Raw genomic sequence first — 23,337 nt, forward strand, 5'->3', positions numbered from 1 at the left:
GGAACGGTGGCTGCCTTCCTGGCTCGGGACGAGGACTTTGGGGGGAAGCGACTCCTCTGGGGCCAGCATGTCAGAGGCTGATGCCCTGCAGAAAGCTGGCTCTGGGCTGGGAGGCGGGGGGACACAGACGTGTGACCCCCCCCTTGCCCTGCACCCCTGGGGCGTGTGGGCGGGAGGCCTGCAGTGGGGAGGGTGTCCCATAGTTGACAGCCAGAGGATACGGATCCCTGGAATGTATCTGAGTAAACAGGAAGGACAGGGGGGCCCACGCCCTTTGGGGGGAGCAGCCTCCCGCGGCCCCCTGCATTCTAGCAGGTTCTTTCTCCCTCCCTCACTTTCCAATACAAACAGCTGAGCGGGGGCCCAGGGCTGCGAGCCACAGAGGCGGCCCTGGTGGAGAAGGGCTGGTGTCTGGAGGGGGATGTGAGCATCTCAGCGGGGAACTGCAGGAGACAGACCTGCGGTCCAGTTGAAAGAAAAGGATAAGAGCGGTCAGTCTGGCAGGAAAGGCTGGACTTCCTAATTGGGAGGAAGGGGAGCTGGACAAAGGGTGAGGGGCAAGCCTCCGCCTGTGGGGATCCCCGTCCGTCCATCTGTCTGCAGCACCTCCACGCCTGCAGGAGCGCCCGGGTCAGCTGGAGGGTGTGGGCTGGGCCTGGGCTCCACGCCCGGATGACTGGACAGAGGCCACCCGGGCCACGAGCCCAGGCCTGAAGGAGGGGGAGAACCTCACGTGTCCGGCCAGGCTCCCCCTGCCCATCACTGTGTTTGCGGTGAAAACAGTAACCGTGGCAACCTGGAGGAGGCTTCCCCCTTGAGAGGGCAGCCCTGGCTCTTAGGCCAGCACTTCCTGCCAGGGCTCCCGTGGGCCTCGTCCAGGCGGAGAGTGTGAGAGCAGGGTCACCTGCGCTGGCGTCTAGTGGGTGTCCTCGCTGTGTAACCCTGAGCCTTCGTCCTCATCTGCTAAATGGGACGAGAACCCCTACCACCTCGCAGGGTTGATGTGGGGAAGTGCCGCTGTCCTGTGTCTGGTCCCGTCACAGACACACCTTCCCTGCACCCTGCTCCACTCGTCCCCCTCCTCTGGTGGCTTTTGTCCCTCTGGGCCCATCCCTGCTTCATTGTCCCAACGCTCTTTCCCTTCCCCGACTCCAGCTCTCGAGAGTGCTTGACATGCTGCCATCTGCCTGGGGACTGGCGTGCCTCTCCCCTGGCCCCTGGCAAGGGACAGCTGCGCTGCTGTGAGCAGGACTCGGCCCCCAGGCTGAGCCAGGGCGGTGGGGAGGAGGGGGTGGGCATGCCCGGGGGTCCGAGGCCTGTGAGGCTGCCAGCCGCGGCTGTCCCTGCCGCTGCCTGTGCACTTCCCGCCCGGCCCCCCTGCTGCTCTCCTTCCTCAGGGCCCTGTCTTTCCTGCCGCCCCTGACCCACTGTCCCCTTCTCTTCCTTCAGGCTTCTTTCCTGCCTGCCTTCGCTGGCTCCCGGCCAGGAGCCATCACCTTCCGACCCTGTATTCTCTGCTCCTCTCTCTGGGTCCTGCTGCTTCGCCCCCCAGCCTTGGGTCTCTTTCCCTCTCTCTTCTCGGTCTTCTCACCTCCTCCTGCTGCGGAGCCTGTGCTTGCCCCTCTCTGCCTGTCCCCCGGGCCCCTGTCGCTTCCCAGAGCTTTGTCTCAGTCCTTGTCCCTCTCCATGACTTCCTCTCCTCCGCCTCAGCCCTCCCCCTCCCCCCACTCAGTCCTCTGTGCTCCCCCAGCTGCGGGGCCAGGATGGAGAGCCTAGTGCTTGCCTCATCGTTCTGCTATGGCTTCTGGACACGGCACATCTGGATTCCGGGGCCCAGATGTGTGGTTGCCACAGCGACCTAGGTCCCTCTGGTAAATATGGGCACCCACCCGTCCCGGAACACAGAACAAAACAATTGTGTGACTTTCTTTTGTCACAAGATAGAAATGTCCTCCCTCCTCCCTTCTCCCCACACCCATGTCTCCAGGCAAAGGAAGTTCTGAGGGTCCAGACCTTTCTTCCTGTGGCTCTCTGGGCCCGTTCAGTTCAGCCCAAGCCTCTTAGTTCTCTCCCGTCTTCACTCGGACTCCGCCTCTGCTCCGTGTTCCCCTGCCCCCCCCCAGCCCTACATCTCAGGATGACCTTATACTGGGCAGTTTCTTCTGACCAGATCTACATAATCACAACAACTCAGAAGTTCCCAAAATTCAGATCACACTCTCCTCAAACAACTCCTTCCAGGACCCTGCTTCAACTCTGCCTTCAGCCTCGGTCTCTGCAGGGCTCCCCGGGGGGGAGGGGACAGCACAGGCTGAGCGGAGCCTGGGTCCCTCGCTGTCTGAGCCTCCCTGGACGGCACGCAGCACGGCAGGCGAGCGCTCCGCGAGGGAGACGCGTGGACAGACGCGTGGACGGATGTCCTGTCCTGACACTCCCCTCTCGGAACGGCTCGCTTGGCTCACAGCCCCCGGCCTGTCTTCCTCCCTCGCCTCGGCCTTCAGGTCCCTGCCCTTAACTGCCCTCGCTCTCCTGTCTCCCTTCCCTTCTCTGCGTCTCTCTCTGCCCCTCCCTCCCTTGCTGTGTCTTCTCTCCCTTATGTTATCCTCGTGAGGTCAGGACAGGGGCTGGAGGTTCATTCCAGGGTGGAGACCTGGAGCTGAAGACCCCTGGACTGAGGGTTCGGAGGACAGCGGGGACAGGTGGACGGGTCTCAACAGCACCCCTTTCAACCTGTCGCCCGGGACCACGCCCGGAAGGTGACCCTGCCTTCACGCCCCGGGCTCCCGGTCTTTCTCTCCCGGTCCTTCCACGGTTCAGTTCCTGACTTGGACGAGAGGAAGTGTGCTCAGAACGGCACAGAGGTGGTGGAAGCGAGCCAGCCAGGCTGCGTGGGCTCAGGAAAGGGGCTGCAGCAGCAGCAGGGCCCCTGGAGCCCATGAGAGAGGAAGGCAAAGGGAACCAGAGGCCAGGACCCTGGGGCCAGGGCCAGGGAGGACAGGGGACAGGAAAGGGGCCAGAGGGTGCACCTCACAGTCCAGTGCTGACAAGCACTCCGGTGCAAGGAAGGCCTGGTGCTCTTCTGAGGAGGGCGAGCTGAAGTCCAGGAGAATCGAATCTCAGACAGTGATCATTATCTCAGAACCTGGATCCCGTCTGTCAAGCTGCCATGGCCTCCTTCAAATGCCTCGTCAGCGTGAAAATGTCAGCAGTCCCGCCCTGCTTCGAGACCCTGCACCCCAATCCCGCCCCGCTCGGAGGCCCCGCACCCCAATCCCGCCCCGCTCGGAGACCCCGCACCCCAATCCCGCCCTGCCCGGAGACCCCGCACCCCACTCCCGCCCCGCCCGGAGGCCCCGCACCCCAATCCCGCCCCGCCTGGAGGCCCCGCACCCCAATCCCGCCCCCCTCGGAGGCCCCGCACCCCAATCCCGCCCCCCTCGGAGGCCCCGCACCCCAATCCCGCCCTGCTCGGAGACCCGCACCCCAATCCCGCCCTGCTCGGAGACCACGCACCCCAATCCCGCCCTCCTCGGAGATCCCGCACCCCAATCCCGCCCTCCTCGGAGACCCCCCACCCCAATCCCGCCCTGCTCGGAGACCCCCCACCCCAATCCCGCCCTCCTCGGAGACCCCCCACCCCAATCCCGCCCTGCTCGGAGACCCCGCACCCCAATCCTGCCCTGCTCGGAGACCCTGCACCCCATCTGACCCGCCGTGGACTTCTGGAACAGCCCTGGGCCGTCCCTCCAGCTCCTGTGTGTCTCCCGGGTCCCTGGCCACTCTCTGGGCCAGCCACACCTGCGGTGGTCACACTTCCTAAATCACAAAACCAGGATATGAGGCACAGACCCAATATGTGCATGTGTGTGAGCGTGGGACAGAACTAGTGAATCGGACACTACCGTCCCCTGTGCAGCCTGCTGTCCCCGGGCAGGTGTTTCAGACCCTCGCCTGCCGTGGACCCCCGTACCCCCGTCCAGAGGTCTCGGGAAGCTGTGGGTGGGGGCTTCGGCCGAGACAGCGGAAGGAAGCTGTGCCCAGCTCCAAGAGTCTGACTTCATCTTCCTCATCGAGCCAGGAAAAAAAGAGACACACACACGCCCAGGCACACGGACACCCACGGGGACACCCTCAAGGGCCCTGTCCCCAGCCCCAGGGACAGCCACATGCTGGTCAGTGCGCCCTGACCCAGGCACACCACACACCTGCGGCCAGGGGGGCGGGCACCGGTGCCCCGCCCCAGGTGGCACAGTCGGGCACATCCAGGCGCCTGCGGCCCCCTTCCCTTGTGGCTTGGCCCCTCTCCCACAGGTGGAGGTGGCGCAGTGTGGGCCTGGGCTGGGGCCCCGCTCCGCCCCGGCTGTCTCTCTCGCGTGTCAGGCCACCTTCTCAGCCCTTGTCAGGGCGGCAGGCACGTGGGGAAGGAGGCCAGGCCGCCAGCAGCCTCGTGTGGGCGTGTCCGCTGCCCGCCCTCCGGTGTCGGTCTCCGGGACTCGGCCTGAGCCCAAGCGCCCCTTCCCTGAGCCCCCACCTCGCCCTGCCCCGCCCCCCGCGTCCCTGCAGCCTCCAGACATTAGCCCCTTCTGCTTTCCGCAACTGCACCCCGTACCTGCCGCTGGCCTCTGGCTCTTCCTGAAACCTGCCTCCTAACTTTCGGTCTCCCCTCCCTGTCTGCCCTGAACCCCAGATGCTTCCCCGCATCTGTGTGTCCTGGGGTTCAGCCCGTGCGGGAGCCTCACCTGCCGTTTCTGCAGGAGTCTGCCGAGGTGGGGAAGGAAAGGGGGCGTCGGGGCTCAGCTGGCAGCAGGGGCAGCACAGGGTGGGCGGGGCAGGTGGGAGCGGGGGTGGGGGGGAGCGGGGCGGGGAGGAGTTGGGGGCAGACCCTGAGGGGAGAGTCCTCCTGTCCCAGGCCATCGGGAGAGAACTGGTGCCCGACAGAAGGAGCAGAGGGGCAGCTGGGAAGAAGTTGGAGAGAAGGTGCAGGGGAGGGGAGAGAGGGGCTGGGAAGCCGTGGGAGAGGAAGTGCAGGGGAGGGGAGAGAGGGGCTGGGAAGGCGTGGGAGAGGTGGTCCAGGAGAGGGGAGCAGAGGGGCTGGGAAGCCGTGGGAGAGGAGGTGCAGGGGAGGGGAGAGAGGGGCTGGGATGAGATGAGAGAGGTGGTGCAGGGGAGGGGAGAGAGGGGCTGGGAAGGCGTGGGAGAGGTGGTCCAGGAGAGGGGAGCAGAGGGGCTGGGAAGCCGTGGGAGAGGAGGTGCAGGGGAGGGTAGAGAGGGGCTGGGAAGCTGTGGGAGAGGAGGTGCAGGGGAGGGGAGAGAGGGGCTGGGAAGCCGTGGGAGAGGAGGTGCAGGGGAGGGGAGAGAGGGGCTGGGAAGGCGTGGGAGAGGTGGTCCAGGAGAGGGGAGCAGAGGGGCTGGGAAGCCGTGGGAGAGGAGATGCAGGGGAGGGAAGGGCTGGGAAGCCGTGAGAGAGGTGGTGCAGGGGAGGGGAGAGAGGGGCTGGTAAGCTGTGGGAGAGGTGGTGCAGGGGAGGGGAGAGAGGGGCTGGGAAGCCGTGAGAGAGGTGGTGCAGGGGAGGGGAGAGAGGGGCTGGTAAGCTGTGGGAGAGGTGGTGCAGGGGAGGGGAGAGAGGGGCTGGGAAGCTGTGGGAGAGGTGGTCCAGGGGAGGGGAGCAGAGGGGCTGGGAAGCCGTGGGAGAGGAGGTGCAGGGGAGGGGAGAGAGGAGTTGAGAAGCCGTGGGAGAGGTGGTGCAAGGGAGGGGAGCAGAGGGGCTGGGACGAGATAAGAGAGGAGGTGCAGGGGAGAGAGAGAGGGGCTGGGAAGCCGTGGGAGAGGTGGTGCAGGGGAGGGGAGAGAGGGGCTGGGACCAGATGAGAGAGGAGGTGCAGGGGAGGGGAGAGAGGGGCTGGGACGAGATGAGAAAGGAGGTGCAGGGGAGGGGAGAGAGGAGCTGGGACCAGGTGGGAGAGGAGGTGCAGGGCAGGGAAGAGAGGGGTGGCCTTGGGGACGGGGTGTCGGGACAGAGGGGAAAGCAGGTCTGAGAGCAGGAGCAACAGGTGGAGAAAGGGTGGTGGGGGAGGGGAGAAACAGCTGGAGGGCGAGAATTTCAGGTTGGGCAGAAGGAGGCTGGGAAGGGGGTTAGGAATGGGATGAGGAAAGGACTCTGGAGGGCAGTGCAGGGATGGAGGGAGCAGGTGAGGGTTTGGCGGGAATCGGTGACCCCAGACAGAGGGGTCAGGGGGGCGGGGCGAGCCCGGAGGCGAGGAGGGGCGGCGATGACTTGGGAGGGCCTGGCGGGGGCGGGCGGGGTGGGAGGACCTGCCCTATCTCCGCTCCCCCCACCCCTGACCTCACGCTGGTCCTCTGGTTCTCCTCCCCCTGCTAGCTGCAGCCTCCCTCCTTCTCGCTGTCGCTGGCTGCCGGCGTAGACGCGCTGCAGAGCGGTGCGCCCCAGCTGGAGGGAACAAGCCGGGGACACCCAGGGCGCCCGGGGCTGCCGAGGGGACCCCCAACCAGTCCTGCCCTGCGGGCTCGGTGCCTGAGTTGGGGCCAGAACAGGTGCGGAGGTGCTGCAGCTGCTCGTTGCCCAGGTGAGGAGCAGAGGTCTGGGGGCGCCGCGGGGACAGCCGGGGGAAGTGGGGGTTCTGTGCTATCCTCACGACCCAGGCGAAGGTTGGCAGAGTTGCTCTCAGGACCTGCTCCCTGCCCAGGCAGGGACTTTCTGTTGGGACAGAGGCAATGGGACTGGGGACGGGACTCCTGTGGAGGGTGCATCTGGGGGGACAGTCAGTGTGTGGGCGGAGGGCTGCCGCGGGTCCGACGGTGGCAGGACGGGGAAGTGGTCGTCGGGGAGGTGAGCGCTGGGCGAAAGCAGGGCTGGGTGAGCTGTGGCACCCCATGTGCTCTGGCTGGCGCAGCAGGGCCCCAGCTCAGCAAGGCGCCAGGGAAAGCTCCCCTGGGCATCCAGATGGGGACTGCCGGGGGCCACCCGGGGGGCGGCAGGGCCTGGGGGCAGGGGCTGGGCGCCTCGGTCTTTTAAGAAGCGCTGAGATGGAGCAGAGTCAGGCCCCCCAGGTCTGGGGCGGGCACGGAGCCTGCAGAGACGATCCTAGAACTCGCTCTTGGCCGAGAGCTCCGCACCCATGACTCACAGCTCGGCGGGCCGGGATGACAGAGATGCCTCCAGGGGCACGGGGGCTCCGTTCCATCCGCCCCTTCCCAGGCTCCCCCTGCTTCTGTCCGTCTGAACCTCCCCCCCATACACGTGACACGCCCGGGCGGGGCGGGCGGGCCCCTTATCTTGCCTGGAAAGAATTTCATAGCTTGGAAACAACTGGGAATGAACTGGAAGGAACTACTGGGAAGCAGCTCGGAAACGCGGCAGCTGCTGCCCGTCCGCTTCCAGTCCCCGCCCGCTTCCCGGATCTGGGCTCCCCCTCCCCGCTCTCCCAGCCCCGCGCTCGGTTCCAGGGTTCTCGTCCAGCTCCTCAGGTCCTCAGACCTTGCTCTTCAGTCCCGGTCACTCGGGGCGCAGGACCCAGACCTGCCTCCCTGTCTCTCACTGCCCCCATGGGGGGTCCGGAAGTCCTGCCTGGCCCATTAGCAACGCAGAACATGGGGCATCTGGTCCCCCAACGCACCCCTGCCTGGCATCTCTTCGCTCTCTGGACCCCCATCCTCTTCCCTCCTTCCTCTCACTCTCCTGGCATCACGGGGACCCCTCTCCTTGGGACAGCCCCTCTCCCCACCTCTTGGGAACCACGGTCCCTGGTGAGCCAAGTGTGGAAGTTGGCCGTCACACGAATACCCGGCCTGCTGAGTCACAGCTTGGGAAGATGCCCCCAGTCCTGCCAGCCCTCCAGCTGTGGGGAGGGTGCCAGGACGGGGAAGCCAGGGCCCCCTCCCCACCGCAGAAAGGCACCCAGCCCTGTGGCAGGGGCACAGAGAGGGGGAAACACAAGAGACACTCAAGTGCCTTGCTTTCCTAGTGCTGAGGGAAGAGGGGGTTCTCCCAGGAGTTGGACGTGGGGTCTTGCGGGTGGCAGTGCCAGGGCAGGAGAGGAGACGGGAGAGGAGGCTCTGGGGGTATGGCAGCCTGTTCCTGCTCCAGCTGCTTCAGGCTGCTGAGACTCCCCCTCCCGCCACCCAGGGAGAGCTGGGAGACCCAGTGGGGGTGGAGGGGTAATGGACAGGTCCTGGAGGCCTCCAGGGCTGTGGGGCACCTGGCAGCCTGGTCCCCCCACCAGGGGAGAAGCACCTCCTGTGTGGTCCCCCTCACTCCAGCTAAGGTCTTTGACTCGCATGGCTACCCTGTGAGCCAAGGACAAGTCAGGGTTCTTAGGCGTCATCACTGCTGACTGGGTGGGGAGGAACATGAAGGGGAGGCTGTGTGTGTGTGTGTGTGCATGCGTGCGTGTCTGCATGCGTGTGCTTGTGCATGCGTGTGTGCATGCATGCGTGTGTTTGTGTGCATGCATGCACACGTGTGTGTGCATGCGTGTCTGCAACGCTGCAGGCTTGTTTGGATGGAGCTGTGTATGTGCACAGGCACGCTGTGTTTGTGGACAGGCACACACAAGGGTATGTGTACGTGCACTCGTGTGTGCATGCACGCTGGGATGTGCACGGCCTTAGACACCGGGTGGTGGGGTTTGAGGGTAGGTACCCCACTTCATACCCACGGCCACGCCCCAAGCTGGGAGAGCCGCTGCAGCCCCGGGGACGGGCAGCTCCCTGTGGACCCGGCCTCTCGGCCTGGCCTTTCTTGGGCAAGGTGCCTCTCGGTGTCCAGCTCCCTCTTCGTCTTGCGTGGGCTGTGGCCACGTGCGATGGCCAATAGCCCTGAGCACTCTCTTTCTCAGACCCAGAGGAGAGGTTCAGGCGTGGAAGCCAGGACACGTGTGTGTGTGTGTGTGTGTGTGTGTGTGTGTGTGTGTTGGCGGAGGGCACAGTATCTATCCCCTTCCCTCCTGTCCAGGAAGCATGTCCTGCCCTTCTCTCCCCAGCCTCCCTGGTCTGGAATAGCCACAGCCTGCCCCTCTCCTTACCCCTTGTCCTGAGCAGAACTGGGGCCACCCCCTGCAGACCCCCTCCTTACCCCCTGTCCTGAGCAGAACTGGGGCCGCCCCCTGCAGACCCCCGCACTGACCAGAGCCCCTCTCCTGGCTCCCCCCCCAGCGCTCGCTCTGTCCTGAACCCCTTCTCTCCCTGTGCTCCTCAGTAACTCCCACAGACAAAGACAGCCAGGGACCCGGCATCTAGACCAAGAAACAGCATATTCTCAGCACCCCAGGATTTCCCCACCAGGCCCCAAAGAGCACCCCCTTTCTGACTGGGCATGCTACAGTTCGGCGTTGTTACTCCTCAAAGTTCACATAAGTGGAGTTTTCCGGCACGTTCTCTCCCGTGCCTGGCCGTGTCCGCCCGGCCCTGCGGGAGCGAGCTCCGTCCCGGGATCGCGTGTGGCTGTAGCAGGCCCACTGCTTGACTTCATTCCACTGTGTGACTGAGCCACTCTGTCTATAAATTTTTTTTTTCATTTTTCCGAAGCTGGAAACAGGGAGGCAGACAGACTCCCGCATGCGCCCGACCAGGATCCACCCGGCATGCCCACCAGGGGGCGATGTTTTACCTCTCTGGGGCGTCACTCTGTTGCAACCAGAGCCATTCTAGCACCTGAGGCAGAGGCCACAGAGCCATCCCCAGCACCCGGGCCATCTTTGCTCCAATGGAGCCTTGGCTGCGGGAGGGGAAGAGAGAGACAGAGAGGAAGGAGAGGGGGAGGGGTGGAGAAGCAGATGGGTGCTTCTCCTGTGTGCCCTGGCCGGGAATCGAACTCGGGACTCCTGCACGCCAGGCCGACGCTCTACCGCTGAGCCAACCGGCCAGGGCCTGAGCCACTCTGTCTAGTTGGGTCTGCTGGTGAGAGACGCTGGGCCGTTCCTGGTGTGATGCCACTATGAAGATAGCACCTGCTGCAGGGGGGCCACTCCTAGGGTCACAGGGTTTGTGTCTAGCTTAAGTCGGTTCCGCCAAACAGTTTCCCGAAGAGTTTGGACCATTGGGCCCTGCCAGGGTCCACACTGGGCCTGCTCCCTGCCCCGGCCGCTTGCTGTTTCTAACCCACTGCCAGTCCCAGACACTGTCCGTGGTCCTGGCCCCGACCTTTGTCCCATCCTTGGTTTTCAGCTCTGAAGCTCGTCCTGGGCTTAAATCAAACCTTTCATTCGGTGGCATCGTGGTCCGTAACTATTGATGGAGCACAGATGCAGGGGAACAGCATCCAGGAAGTAAACACAGGCACCCCGGCTGCTACCGCGGACCGTACAGGCTGGCGGGAAGGCCGCGTGGGGGCGAGAAGGCAATCGAATCATCTCACAAGGAAATGTGTGATGGCAACACGTTATGAGTGCTACCACGAGAGTGCATGATGGGGGGGGGCCTGACCTGGGCAGGAAAGCCTCCCCCAGGAAGGGACACGGGGCTGAGCCCCGAAGGAGGACGACTCCAAGAGGAAAGGGAACAGCAGGCCCCATGCAGGGGACAGTGTAGACCAGGGGTCCCCAGACTTTTTACACAGGGGGCCAGTTCACTGTCCCTCAAACCATTGGAGGGCTGGACTATAAAAATAACTATGAACAAATCCCTATGCACACTGCACATATCTTATTAAAAAAAAAAACAACAAAAAACCGGGAACAAATACAATATTTAAAATAAAGAACAAGTAAATTTAAATCAACAAACTGACCAGTATTTCCATGGGAACTATGCTCCTCTCACTGACCACCAATGAAAGAGGTGCCCCTTCTGGAAGTGCGGCGGGGGCTGGATAAATGGCCTCAGGGGGCCGCATGTGGCCCGTGGGCCGTAGTTTGGGGACCCTTGGTGTAGACAAAGGGCTGGCTTTGGGAGGAGGAGGAGGGACTTACAGAAGTGACATAGGAGGGACAGAGATAAAAGTGAAGCGGTTACCAGAGGGTGGGCGTGAGGGGAGGGGACTATAGGGGGCCAAAGACACGGTGACCAAAAACGGTTGGACTTTGGGTGACACAACGCCATGAATCGTTCGAATGCTGTAGCGACGTGTGCCTGAAACTTGTGTGTTCTTAGGGACTGAGGTCACCCCGTTGAATTGAATTTATTTATTTATTTTTAAATCTATCTATCTATAAGAGAAGGCCGGTGGGGCTGGAAGGGAGAGAGGGAGGGCCTGTCGTGGGAGACATGGCAGGCAGGACGGGCCAGCAGGGGCCAGCTGAGGCCCCCACCTGAGACTGTCGGGAGAAAGTTCCGAAGAGAGACCCTGAGTGTCTTCAGGAGGAGAGGGACGTCCTAGCTGCCTTTTCAAGACTCTCAGGAGCTAAGAGTGGGAGCAGAGAGACTGAGCAGTGAGGAGGCCGCTGCGGCCGCCAGGCGGAACGTAGACGGGAGGCTGGACTGAGACGTGGGAGGGAGAGAAACGGAACGGAGAGACGGGGTTGATGGAGGATGTGGTTGCCACGCCACGTGGGAGTGGGGCGGCGTCGGACCAGCTGTGGGGCTGCTGGCTTCCTGGCGCTGGACGAGCTGTGGGGCTGCTAGCTGAGGAAGCCGGGTAAATGGTGGGGCCAGGAGCGGCAACGGAGAATGCTGAGGAGTGCGGGAAGGGTGGTCACGGGTTTCGTCCCGGACACCCCAAATTTAGGGGGGCCCCAGAGGAGAGCCAGGCAGGCAGCGGGTATATTGCTCAGAGTTCAGAGGAGATGGCTAGGCTAGTTGGAAATTAAAGCCCCGGGTCTGGACGAAGGTACCCAGGTGGATGACAGCAGCAGTCGGTCCCAACTCTCGCTGCACATGACAATCACCTGGGAGCTTTTATGTATGTATGTATGTGTGTATGTATGTATGTGTGTATGTATGTATGTGTGTATGTATGTGTGTATGTGTGTATGTATGTGTATGTATGTATGTGTGTATGTATGTGTGTATGTGTATGTATGTATGTGTGTGTATGTATGTATGTGTGTGTATGTGTGTGTATGTGTGTGGGTATGTGTGTATGTATGTGTGTATGTATGTATGTGTGTGTATGTGTGTGTGTGTATGTATGTATGTATGTGTGTATGAATGTATGAATGTATTATTGTTTATTTTAATTTTTTTAGATTTTATTTATTGGATTTTAGAGAAAGGAAGGCGGGGAAAGGAGTGGGAAGCATCAACTGGTAGTAGCTGCTTCCTGCATGTGCCTTGACCAGGCAAGCCCAGGGATTCGAACCGGCGACCTCAGTGTTCTGGGTCGATGTGCCACCATATTTATTCACTGTGTCACCATAGGTCAGACTTTTTATTATTTTTAATTGATTTTTAATTGATTTTAGAGAGGAAGGGAGAAAGAAAGAGACAGGAACATAGATCTGTCCCTGCACGTGCCTGACCGGGGATTGAATAGGCAACCTCTGTGCTTCGGGACAATGCTCTAACCCAGTGATTTTCAACCTTTTTGAGCCGCGGCACATTTTTTACATTTACAAAATCCTGGGGCACACCACCTACCAAAATGACACAAAATGACACTCTAACTGTTAGAATTTATTTAAAGTTTAAATAAATTACATTTATTAAAAAAAAGTTAAATAAAAAGGGATAATTCCCTCATATATACAGTCCCATGTAACCTCATATACAGTTCCATGTAACCTCATATATACAGCCCCTTGTATTCCCTCATATATACAGTCCCATGTAACCCCTCATATATACAGTCCCTTGTATTCCCTCATATATACAGTCCCATGTAACCTCATATATACAGTCCCATGTAACCTCATATATACAGTCCCATGTATCCCCTCATATATACAGTCCCACTAATAGATACTGGAGCTTTCATCAAGGTTGTGGGTTCAAATCAATTTGGCAAATACTCTCTCTATATAGAGACTGGACAAAATCAATTTTAGAAAATGTTGGGTACTTGTGTAACATCATAAGTCCTCAGAGCATCTCTACTGTCAGATTGAGAAGTTTGCTTTCTAGGTAAGGATTCTGATAAATACTAGAGTTCTCCCTGAGGTTGTGGGTTCAAATCCCATGGTCAGCTGGGTGCAGAGGCCTTGGTTCTGTCTGTTTTGATGGTGTATATAGAGATTTGAGCTCTTCAAGAAGATGACCCTTCAGGAGGCCATATACAATATAGATAACATTGTGATGCATTGTATATCACCCTCTGTGGGGGCCTCTTTTAAAAAGAAAAAGGTCAAATATCTATATACACCATCAGGATAGACATAACCAGCTAAGGCTGAGGCTTCATCTAGTGGTGGCAACATTTACCTCCAGTCCTGACCAGGATTAGAAATCAGGACCATGGGGAGGAGTAGCAGCTTCAACTACTCGCCGCGGCCACACAATGACAAGTGCGCGGCAGCCCAAGCGGGGACCTTCCTGGGTGTGGATGAGAGGCGGCCTACTATTGGTTCATCGCTAGTGGTCGGGATGAATCCTAGAAGGTGATTGGTCAGTGAGCGTTCCCTGTGCCTCCACTCTTCCTGTCGCTGATAGCTGGAGGGATTGTGAGGGGAATGTTTATGTTCAGATGGAGGCGGCTGGCGGCAGGCCGTAGTTTGGGGACCCATGTTTAATGTCCCCATGGCACACCTGACTATGTCTCACGGCACACTAGTGTGCTGCGGCACACTGGTTGAAAAACACTGCTCTAACCAACTGAGCTATCGGGCCAGGGCACCTGAGCCTTTAAAAAGTATTAAATATGACTCTGTGTCTTAGTCATTCTTACCACATTTTAAGTGTTCGACCCCCACATTTCTCCTGGCTACCCTATCGACAGCACGGATATAGAATGTTCTACCCTGGAAGAGAGGGTGGACAGTGTTTCGTGATTGCGAGAGGGATCCAGTCAGACGGAGACAATTGGCCCCTAGGTTTTGTGGCGCTGAGATCACTGGGAGACCTTGGGGAGGCCGTGTGGTAGGCTGAAAGGAGGTGGAGAAGCTGGTGACGGTGGCTTGATTCATGCAGGGGACATGGAGAAAGAGGAACAGCTCGTGCAGTTAAATCTTCTGAAACTGTGGCCATGACGAAGAGGGTGGAGCTGTGCGGTAGCTGAGGGAATGTGAGATCGGGGAAGGTGTCCTGTTTAATTCAGGTATAACTTTCACACAGTGACATGCACGCCTTTGAAATGCGCAGCTCAGTTAATTTTCGAATATGTATACGTCTGTTTAACTGCCGCCCAGATCAAGGTGCAGAACGTTTCCAGAAATCCCCCTTTGTGACTCCTCCCAGTCAAGCCTCTCCCTGAAAATAATCCGATTCTAAATTCTGAAAGCAATCACTTGCTCTATAGAACCTCATATCAATAGCATCATTCAAAAATGATTGTCTGTGTGTCTGTGGGAGGGGGGTTCTTCTGCTCAGCACTGGGTGTGAAATTGGTTCGTGTGGGGCCTCGTAGCAGAAGGGTGTCTGTCATTGCCGTATGATACTCCGTGGTGTGACAACGCCCCAACCTATCCCTCCATTCTACCGCTCATGGACACTTTGTTTCCAGTGTTGGCTCATGTGAATAAACTTCACGAACACTCTTGTACAAGTCTCTTGGAGGCTGTGTGCTGTCATTTCTACTGAATATTCAGCAAGAAGTAGGACTGCCAGCTTATCGGCTGTGTGCGTAGCAGAGCAGCAGAGCGCCAGTTTCCACAGTGACTGCTCTAACGGGCGCTCCTCCTCTCCGGGACGCGAGTTCCAGTCACCTCACATGCCTGCCGAGATCAAGCAGGGACGGTTCCTTTCATTCTAGCAGTTCTGTTGGCTCTTTGATGGCATCTCCTTGCGGAGTTGTGTGTGTGACAGAGACAGGGAAAGACAAAGAGAGGGACAGATAGAGACAGACAGGCAGGAAGGGAGAGAGATGAGAAGCATCAATTCTTTTTTTTTTATCTTTTTTTTTTTTTTTGTATTTTTCTGAAGCTGAAAACGGGGAGAGACAGTCAGACAGACTCCCGCATGCGCCCGACCGGGATCCATCCGGCACGCCCACCAGGGGGCGACGCTCTGCCCACCAGGGGGCGATGCTCTGCCCCTCCGGGGCGTCGCTCTGTTGCGACCAGAGCCACTCTAGCGCCTGGGGCAGAGGCCAAGGAGCCATCCCCAGCGCCCGGGCCATCTTTGCTGCAATGGAGCCTTGGCTGCAGGAGGGGAAGAGAGAGACAGAGAGGAAGGAGAGGGGGAGGGGTGGAGAAGCAGATGGGCGCCTCTCCTGTGTGCCCTGGCCGGGAATCGAACCCAGGACTTCTGCACGCCAACCGGCCAGGGCAGAAGCATCAATTCTTCATTGCAGCTCCTTTGTTGTTCATTGATTGCTTTCTCATCTGTGCCTTGACCGGGGGGGGGGGGGGGGGGGGGGGAGCTCCAGCAGAGCAAGTGACCCTTTGCTCAAGCCAGAGACCTTGGGCTTCCAGCCAGCAACCATGGGGTCATGTCTATGATCCCACGCTCAAGCTGGTGAGTCCGCGCGCGAGCCGGCAACCTCAGGGTTTTGAACCTGGGTCCTCTTCATCCCAGTCCGATGCTCTATCCACTGTGCCACCGCCTGGTCAGGCTTATTGTGGTTTTAATTTGTGTTTCCCTGGTTACTGGCAATGTTACACACCTTTTCATGTTTAGTAGCCCTGTGGGCACCTTGTATTCTTATCTGCAGTGCCTGTTGAACTCTTTTGTCAATTTAAGAAACTGGCTATCTTGCCTTTTTATTTATTTATTTATTTATTTATTGTATTTTTCTGAAGTTGGAAACGGGGACGCAGTCAGATGACTCCCGCATGCACCCGACCGGGATCCACCCGGCACGCCCACCAGGGGGTGATTCTCTGCCCATCTGGGGCGTCGCTCCGCCGCAATCAGAGCCATTCTAGCGCCTGAGGCAGAGGCCATGGAGCCATCCTCAGTGCCTGGGCAAACCCTGCTCCAATGGAGCCTTGGCTGCGGGAGGGGAAGAGAGAGACAGAGAGGAAGGAGAGGGGGAGGGGTGGAGAAGCAGATGGGCGCTTCTCCTGTGTGCCCTGGCCGGGAATCAAACCCGGGACTCCTGCACGCCAGGCCGACGCTCTACCACTGAACCAACCGGCCAGGGCCTGTCCTGCCTTTTATTTGTCTTAGTTTTGAAATTCTTTATTTTAGATTTTAACCCCTCTTCTCTTTTTTTTGTTTCTGACATAGCTCACATATATTTTAGCCTTGAACAGTGTGTGTGTGTGTGGGGGGGTTGGGAGTGCCAACAGGCTGCTCCATTGAAAATCCAAGTATAACCATAGCTGTCCCTTTGCACACTCACATTTCCAAACACCCGTGGACCCTTGAACAAGGTGGGGTGGAGTTGCATGGGTCAACTGGAAAAAATCTGGCTACAAGGAGACCCACACAGTTCAACTCTGCTTTTTTCAAGGGTCAACTGTATTTCCCCCCCAGTCTGTGGTTTGCCTTCTTATTCTCCTAATGGTGCCTTTTGATGACAAGAAGTTATCAATTTCAATGATGTGCAATGTATCAATCTCTTTCTTATGGTTAAGTTTTGTGTGAAACCTTTTATGGTTAAATTTTATGTGGTTAGATTTTAAGAAATCTTTGCTTATTCCAAGGTCATAAAGATATTCTTCTCTGCCTGACTGGTGGTGGCACAGTGGATGGAGTGTCAACCTGGGACACTGAGGTTTGAAACCCCGAGGTCATTGGCTTGAATGCGGGCTCATCCAGCTTGAGCGCAGGGTCACGGGCCTGAGCATGGGATCATATACATCAGTGGTCCCCAACCTTTTTTTGGGCCACGGACCGGTTTAATGTTAGAAAATATTTTCATGGACTGGCCTTTAGGGTGGGAATGATAAATGTATCACATGACCGAGACAAACGTCAAGAGTGAGCCTTAGACGGATATAACAGAGGGAATCTGGTCATTTAAAAAAAATAAAACATTGTTCAGACTTAAATATAAATAAAATGGAAATAATGTAAGTTATTTTTTCTTTCTCTGTGGACCGGTACCAAATGGCCCACGGACCAGTACCAGTCCGCCGCCCAGGGGTTGGGGACCACTGATATACATGGCTTGAGTAGTATGTCACTGGCTTGAGTCCAGAGATTACTAGCTTGAAGCTCAAGGTCTCTGGCTCAGCTAGAGACCCCCTCCCCCCCATCAAGGGACATATGAGAAGCAATCAATGAACGACTAAGGTGCTGCAACTATGAGTTGATACTTCTCATCTCTCTCCCTGTCTGTCTGTCTCTCTCATGAATGTATGCGTGCTAAAAATAAATAAATAAATAAAGATATTCTCTTGTATTTTCTTTTACAAGATATTGCTGCGAAGGTTATTGCTTTACCTTTCACAACTAGGTCCATTAGATTCATTTAAAGTTAATTTCTGTATGTGGACATAGGTAGAGATAGGTGTATTTCCCATACGGATTTTCAGTTGGCTGAGTACCATTTATCAAAAAGACCATTCATCTTCTCTCTCTCTCTCTTTTTTTTTTTTTTTTTTTTGTGTGTGTGTGTGACAGAGAGAGAGAGAGGGATAGGAAGAGAGAGAGATGAGAAGCATCAGTTCTTCATTGCGGCTCCTTAGTTGTTCACTGATTGCTTTCTCACATATGCCTTGACCTGGGGGGCTACAGCAGACCGAGTGACCCCTTGCTCAAGCCAGCAACTTTGGGCTCAAGCTGGTGAGCTGTGCTCAAACCAGATGAACCTGCGCTTAAGCCGGCGACCTCGGGGTTTTGAACCTGGGGCCTCCGTGTCCCAGTCCGACGCTCTATCCACTGTGCCTCCGCCCGGTCTGGCTGTCCCTCTTAACTGTAGAAACATCTTTGTCGTTAATCAGCTGACCACACATGGGTGGGTCTGTTTCTGGACCCTGTTCTGGTCTGTCTATCCCTGACCCTTTATAATAAATGTACATATCTGGTCATGTAAGTCCTGGGGAAAAGGGCTTTTTTAAAAAAAAGAAAATGGGAAGGTGAGGGGAGGTGGGGGAGGACTGAGGGGGATAGATGGTAATGGAGGGAGACTCGACTTGGGGTGGTGGATGCACAGTGCAGTGTACAGACGATGTATAATTGTGCACCTAAAACTTATATTATTTTATTAACCAATGTCACCCCAATAAATCCAATTTCAAAAAATTAAAAATAAAAAAAAGAGAGAAGATATTTGAGGTCATGTAAAAGCCGACGGGAAAGAGCTAATTGAGGGTGAGACGCTGAATTAAAGAGAGAGAGGGTGACCTGCCCCAGAGGTTCCTGGGAGAAAGCCCGAGCCAGGATCCAGGTGCCCATGGAAGGCACACATTTACCGTATTCCCCCATGTATAGGATGCACCCTGTTTTCAAAAGATGCGGAGTCTAAAATCTGGGTGCATCTTATACAGTGGTTGTAGATTTCTTTTTTTTATTTTTTTTATTTTTTGGGATTTCTTTTTTTTTTTTGCATTTTTCTGAAGCTGAAAACAGGGAGAGACAGTCAGACAGACTCCCGCATGCGCCCGACTGGGATCCACCCGGCACGCCCACCATGGGGGGGGGCGCTCTGCCCACCAGGGGGCGATGCTCTGCCCATCCTGGGCGTCGCCATGTTGCGACCAGAGCCACTCTAGCGCCTGAGGCAGAGGCCACAGAGCCATCCCCAGCGCCCGGGCCATCTTTGCTCCAGTGGAGCCTTGGCTGCGGGAGGGGAAGAGAGAGACAGAGAAGAAGGCGCAGCGGAGGGGTGGAGAAGCAAATGGGTGCCTCTCCTGTGTGCCCTGGCCGGGAATCGAACCCCGGTCCTCTGCACGCTAGGCCAACACTCTACCGCTGAGCCAACCGGCCAGGGCCGGTTGTAGATTTCTTTTACTTGCATTTCTCACTTTTTCGCACGGATGAGGAGTTGTATGAATTTGATGATGACTAACACTTGAGTTCGATAACTTTATGTAATTTTTTTTTTTTTTCAAATTTCGGGCCCCCAACTTAAGATGCGTCTTATACATGGGAGGGTCTCATCCATGGGGAAATACGGTAAATGTGTTGGACAGCTCCCGTGTGCCGGGCACTGCTCACGAAGTTCCCACTCCAGTAGTGGGAGAAAGAGAACACGCAAGTGCTCGCACACGCGGATGGGTCAGGCCGCAGCGCGTGCCGTGAAGATCCTGTGGGCAGCAGGGAAGGCCGCTGGGTGCCGATGACACACAAGTGAAGATCCGAACAGGAAGGAGCCCGCCTTTGAGGACCAAGGGAGGGCTCGCTTGGGCAGCACGGGTCCTAAAATTGGAGCCCTGACCGGGAAGACTAGCGCAGCCCCTGCACAAGGATGGCATGCACATTCGTGAAGCGTTCCATAAGAAGAAAAAAAAGAGAGAGCTGAGTGAAGAGCGCCCCAGACAGAGGGAACACACAGTGCAAAGGCCCTGGGGCTAATGCACTATGTGCTGTCTGGGGAACAGACACAGTAAAAAGAGACAGAAGCAGGGTGACCAAATGACACCATCAAATGAACCAACCTGACCGGGCGGTGGTGCAGTGGGTAGAGCATCGGACTGGGATACAGAGGACCCGGGTTCGAAACCCTGAAGTTTCCGGCTCGAGCGCAGGTTCATCCGGCTTGAGTGTGGGATCATAGACATGACCCCATGGTTGCTGGCTTATAGCTCAAGGTCGCTGAGTTGAGCAAGGGGTCACTCACTCTACTGGAGCCCCCCAGTCAAGGCACATATGAGAAAGCAATCAATGAACAACTAAGGTGTCGCAACAAAGACTTGATACTTCTCATCTCTCTCCCTTCCTGCCTGTCTGTCCCTGTCTGTCCCTCTCTCTCTCTCTCACTAAAAAATAAAAACAAAGTGAACCAGAGACCACATGTATGTCTCCAAGCAGGTATTCCTTAGGGGTGGGTTAAATGTGGATTTTTACGTACATGTGAGTTGGGTAGATTAGTGGTGGGGGGCGGGACTTGTGAACATGTGTGTTCGGTGGCAGTGGGGGGGGGGCACCTTGTCTTCTGTGTGAAGCTGCTCTCACATGCGCCCTCTCTCCCCGCAGCCTCCTGAATGATGCCAGCCCAGCGTTCCCTAGCCTCCAGCCTGGCCCTGCTCCTGCTGCTGGGTACAGTCAGCGCTGGCCCTTTCTCTCCACGCTCCAACACGACACTCCCGGCCCCACGGCCCCCTCCTCAGCCGGGGGGCCGCAGAGCAGAGCCCAGAGAGGGGAACCCCTCCCCTCAGCTTTACGAGCACATCGTGGAAGGAGGGGAGAAGCAGGTGGTGTTCACCCACCGCATTAACCTGCCCCCTTCCGCTGGCTGTGGCTGTCCCCCGGGCACGGAGCCCCCCGTTCCTGCTTCGGAGGTGCAGGCCCTGAGAATCCGGCTAGAGATCTTGGAGGAGCTGGTGAAGGGGCTGAAGGAGCAGTGCACGGGGGGGTGTTGTCCTGCTGCCACCCAGGCCGGCACAGGTGAGCAGAAGGGGACCCAGAAAAAGAGGCAGGTGGAGTTGGGTGGGCGCTGCCCGTCTATAAAGGACCTGGGTATGAATTAGGAAAAGGTACCCCTTCCTCACCCTTGGGAGGGGTGTAAGTGCGGCCCAGAGCACAGGGTGGAGAGGGAAACCACCTTGCTAGAGGGCGCTCCGGGGTCCTCCCGGGCATGGGCGGGGCTGTAGGAGACCACACAGACTGAGTAGGAGCGCTGCGGAGGGGACGACTCAGGGCACCACCGTATGGGCTCAGCCTCTCCTCGGGAGAGAGTCAGGCCCTCCTCTCGCTCTCACTCCAGGCCAGACAGATGTTCGCAGCCTCTGCAGTCTCCACGGCGTGTTTGACTTGAGCCGCTGCGCCTGCTCCTGCGAGCCCGGCTGGGGTGGACCCATCTGCTCGGACCCCACAGACGTGGAGGAGACGCCGTCCTCCCACCCCTCGGCTTCTGTGTCCTGCCCGGATGACTGCAACGATCAGGGGCGCTGCGTCCGCGGTCGCTGCGTGTGCTTCCCCGGCTACACCGGCCCCAGCTGTGGCTGGCCCTCCTGCCCCGGGGACTGCCACGGCCGCGGGCGCTGCGTGCAGGGCGTGTGCGTGTGCCGGGTGGGCTTCTCCGGCGACGACTGCAGCCTGCGTTCCTGCCCCCGGGGCTGCAGCCAGAGGGGGCGCTGCGAGGACGGCCGCTGCGTGTGCAACCCCGGCTACACTGGCGAAGACTGCGCGGCGCGGACCTGCCCCCGGGGCTGCAGCCAGAGGGGGCGCTGCGAAGATGGGCGCTGCGTGTGCAACCCCGGCTACACCGGCGAGGACTGCGCGGCGCGGACCTGCCCCCGGGGCTGCAGCCAGAGGGGCCGCTGCGAAGATGGGCGTTGCGTCTGTGACCCTGGCTACGCCGGCGAGGACTGCGCGGCGCGGACCTGCCCTCGCGACTGTGGCGAGGGTGGGCGCTGCGTGGACGGCCGCTGCGTGTGCTGGCCTGGGTACGCGGGCGAGGACTGCAGCGCACGCACGTGCCCGCGCGACTGCCGGGGCCGCGGGCGCTGCGAGGACGGCGAATGCATCTGCGACGCGGGCTACAGCGGGGACGACTGCGGCGTGCGCAGCTGCCCCGGCGACTGCCACCAGAGGGGCCGCTGCGAGGACGGCCGCTGCATGTGCTGGCCCGGGTACACGGGGCCCGACTGCGGCGCGCGCGCCTGCCCGCGCGACTGCCGGGGCCGCGGGCGCTGCGAGGACGGCGTGTGCGTGTGCAACGCGGGCTACAGCGGCGAGGACTGCGGCGTGCGCAGCTGCCCCGGGGACTGCCGGGGCCGGGGCCGCTGCGAGAGCGGCCGCTGCGTGTGCTGGCCCGGGTACAGCGGCCGGGACTGCGGCGCGCGCGCCTGCCCCGGCGACTGTCGAGGGCGCGGGCGCTGTGTGGACGGCCGCTGCGTGTGCAACGCGGGCTTCACGGGTGAGGACTGTGGGAGCCGTCGGTGCCCCGGAGACTGCCGCGGCCGCGGCCGCTGCGAGGACGGTGTGTGCGCGTGCGACGCGGGCTACGAGGGCCAGGACTGCGGCGCGCGCAGCTGCCCCGGGGCTTGCCGCGGCCGCGGCCAGTGCCGAGACGGACACTGCGTGTGCGACGACGGTTACTCGGGCGACGACTGCAGCGTGAGGCGCTGCCCGCGTGACTGCAGCCAGCGCGGCCTGTGCCAGGACGGCGTGTGCGCCTGCTGGGAAGGCTACGCGGGCGAGGACTGCGGCCTCCGCACCTGCCCCTCCAACTGCCACCGGCACGGCCGCTGCGAGGACGGGCGCTGCGTGTGCGACGCGGGCTACACCGGCCCCTCCTGCGCCACCCGCACCTGCCCGGCCGACTGCCGAGGCCGCGGGCGCTGTGTGCAGGGCGCGTGCGTGTGCCACGCGGGCTACAGCGGCGAGGACTGCGGGCAGGAGGAGCCGCCCGCCAGCGCCTGCCCCGGCGGCTGCGGGCCCCGGGAACTGTGTCGCGCTGGCCGCTGTGTGTGCGTGGAGGGCTTCCGCGGCCCTGAGTGCTCCATCCAGACGTGCCCCGGGGACTGCGGCGGCCGGGGCGAGTGTCGAGAGGGCACCTGCGTCTGCCAGGAGGGCTACGCCGGGGAGGACTGCGGGGACGGTGAGCGGGCGCCTTCCCCGGCACGCGCCGTCGGGGCACTGGGAATCCCGGCGAGTGTGAAGATCTGACCCGGAGTCCTAAGGGCCCGGGGCGCTGGAGGAAGAGCGGGAGGGAGTCATATATGGGGGTGCGGAGGGGCAGTCAGAGCCGGGGAACCGGTGTCCACCAGGGGCAGCAGAACCCGGGGCATGCCCGCCGGCCGGCAGGACTTGCTTTCAGATACCTGGTGAGCAGGTGGGGGGGGTCCCCTTTGGTTGCTTTGGGGACAGTCTGTGTTCCTGGAGCTGGGGGAAGGATGAAGGCACCCAGCGCCTGTTCAGGCCTCTGTGGGCTTTGTCCCACCCTCGGAGAGGAGTGGGGACTGGGGATGGTCTCCCGGTGAGGCTTCGGCGTCGGGAGGGCTGTGGTGGACGGAGGTCAGGTGGGGCTGCCTTGGGCTAACCAGCTTCCTCTGTCCCGTCCTCCCGGGCAGAGATGCCAGCCGTCGAGGGCATGAGGATGCATTTGCTGGAGGAGACGACAGTGCGGACAGAGTGGACCCGAGCTCCCGGCCCGGTGGATGCCTATGAAATCCAGTTCATCCCCACGGTGAGAGCCACAGCGCAGGTGGGGGCTGAGAGGGCGGGACGGGTGGGCGTGGTGAGAGCCACAGCGCAGGAGGGGCTGAGAGGGCGGGACGGGTGGGCGTGGTGAGAGCC

At 59.5% G+C, this 23,337-nt stretch overlaps 1 protein-coding gene across 1 annotated transcript in view; it reads left to right on the forward strand.

The window, feature by feature from the left end:
* The first annotated feature begins 6,412 nt into the window (after positions 1 to 6,412).
* Positions 6,413 to 23,337, forward strand: part of TNXB (tenascin XB) — a 77,646-nt gene continuing 60,721 nt past the window's right edge. Inside the window, exons 1-4 of the mRNA XM_066260794.1 lie at positions 6,413 to 6,584; positions 20,071 to 20,481; positions 20,801 to 22,639; positions 23,112 to 23,227. Of these exons, the coding sequence (XP_066116891.1) occupies positions 20,079 to 20,481; positions 20,801 to 22,639; positions 23,112 to 23,227 (2,358 nt within the window). The 5' untranslated portion in view covers positions 6,413 to 6,584; positions 20,071 to 20,078. The remainder of the gene's footprint in view (positions 6,585 to 20,070; positions 20,482 to 20,800; positions 22,640 to 23,111; positions 23,228 to 23,337) is intronic.

This window comes from Saccopteryx bilineata, chromosome 1, assembly GCF_036850765.1.
Source record: "Saccopteryx bilineata isolate mSacBil1 chromosome 1, mSacBil1_pri_phased_curated, whole genome shotgun sequence".
Taxonomy (NCBI): Eukaryota; Metazoa; Chordata; class Mammalia; order Chiroptera; family Emballonuridae; genus Saccopteryx; species Saccopteryx bilineata.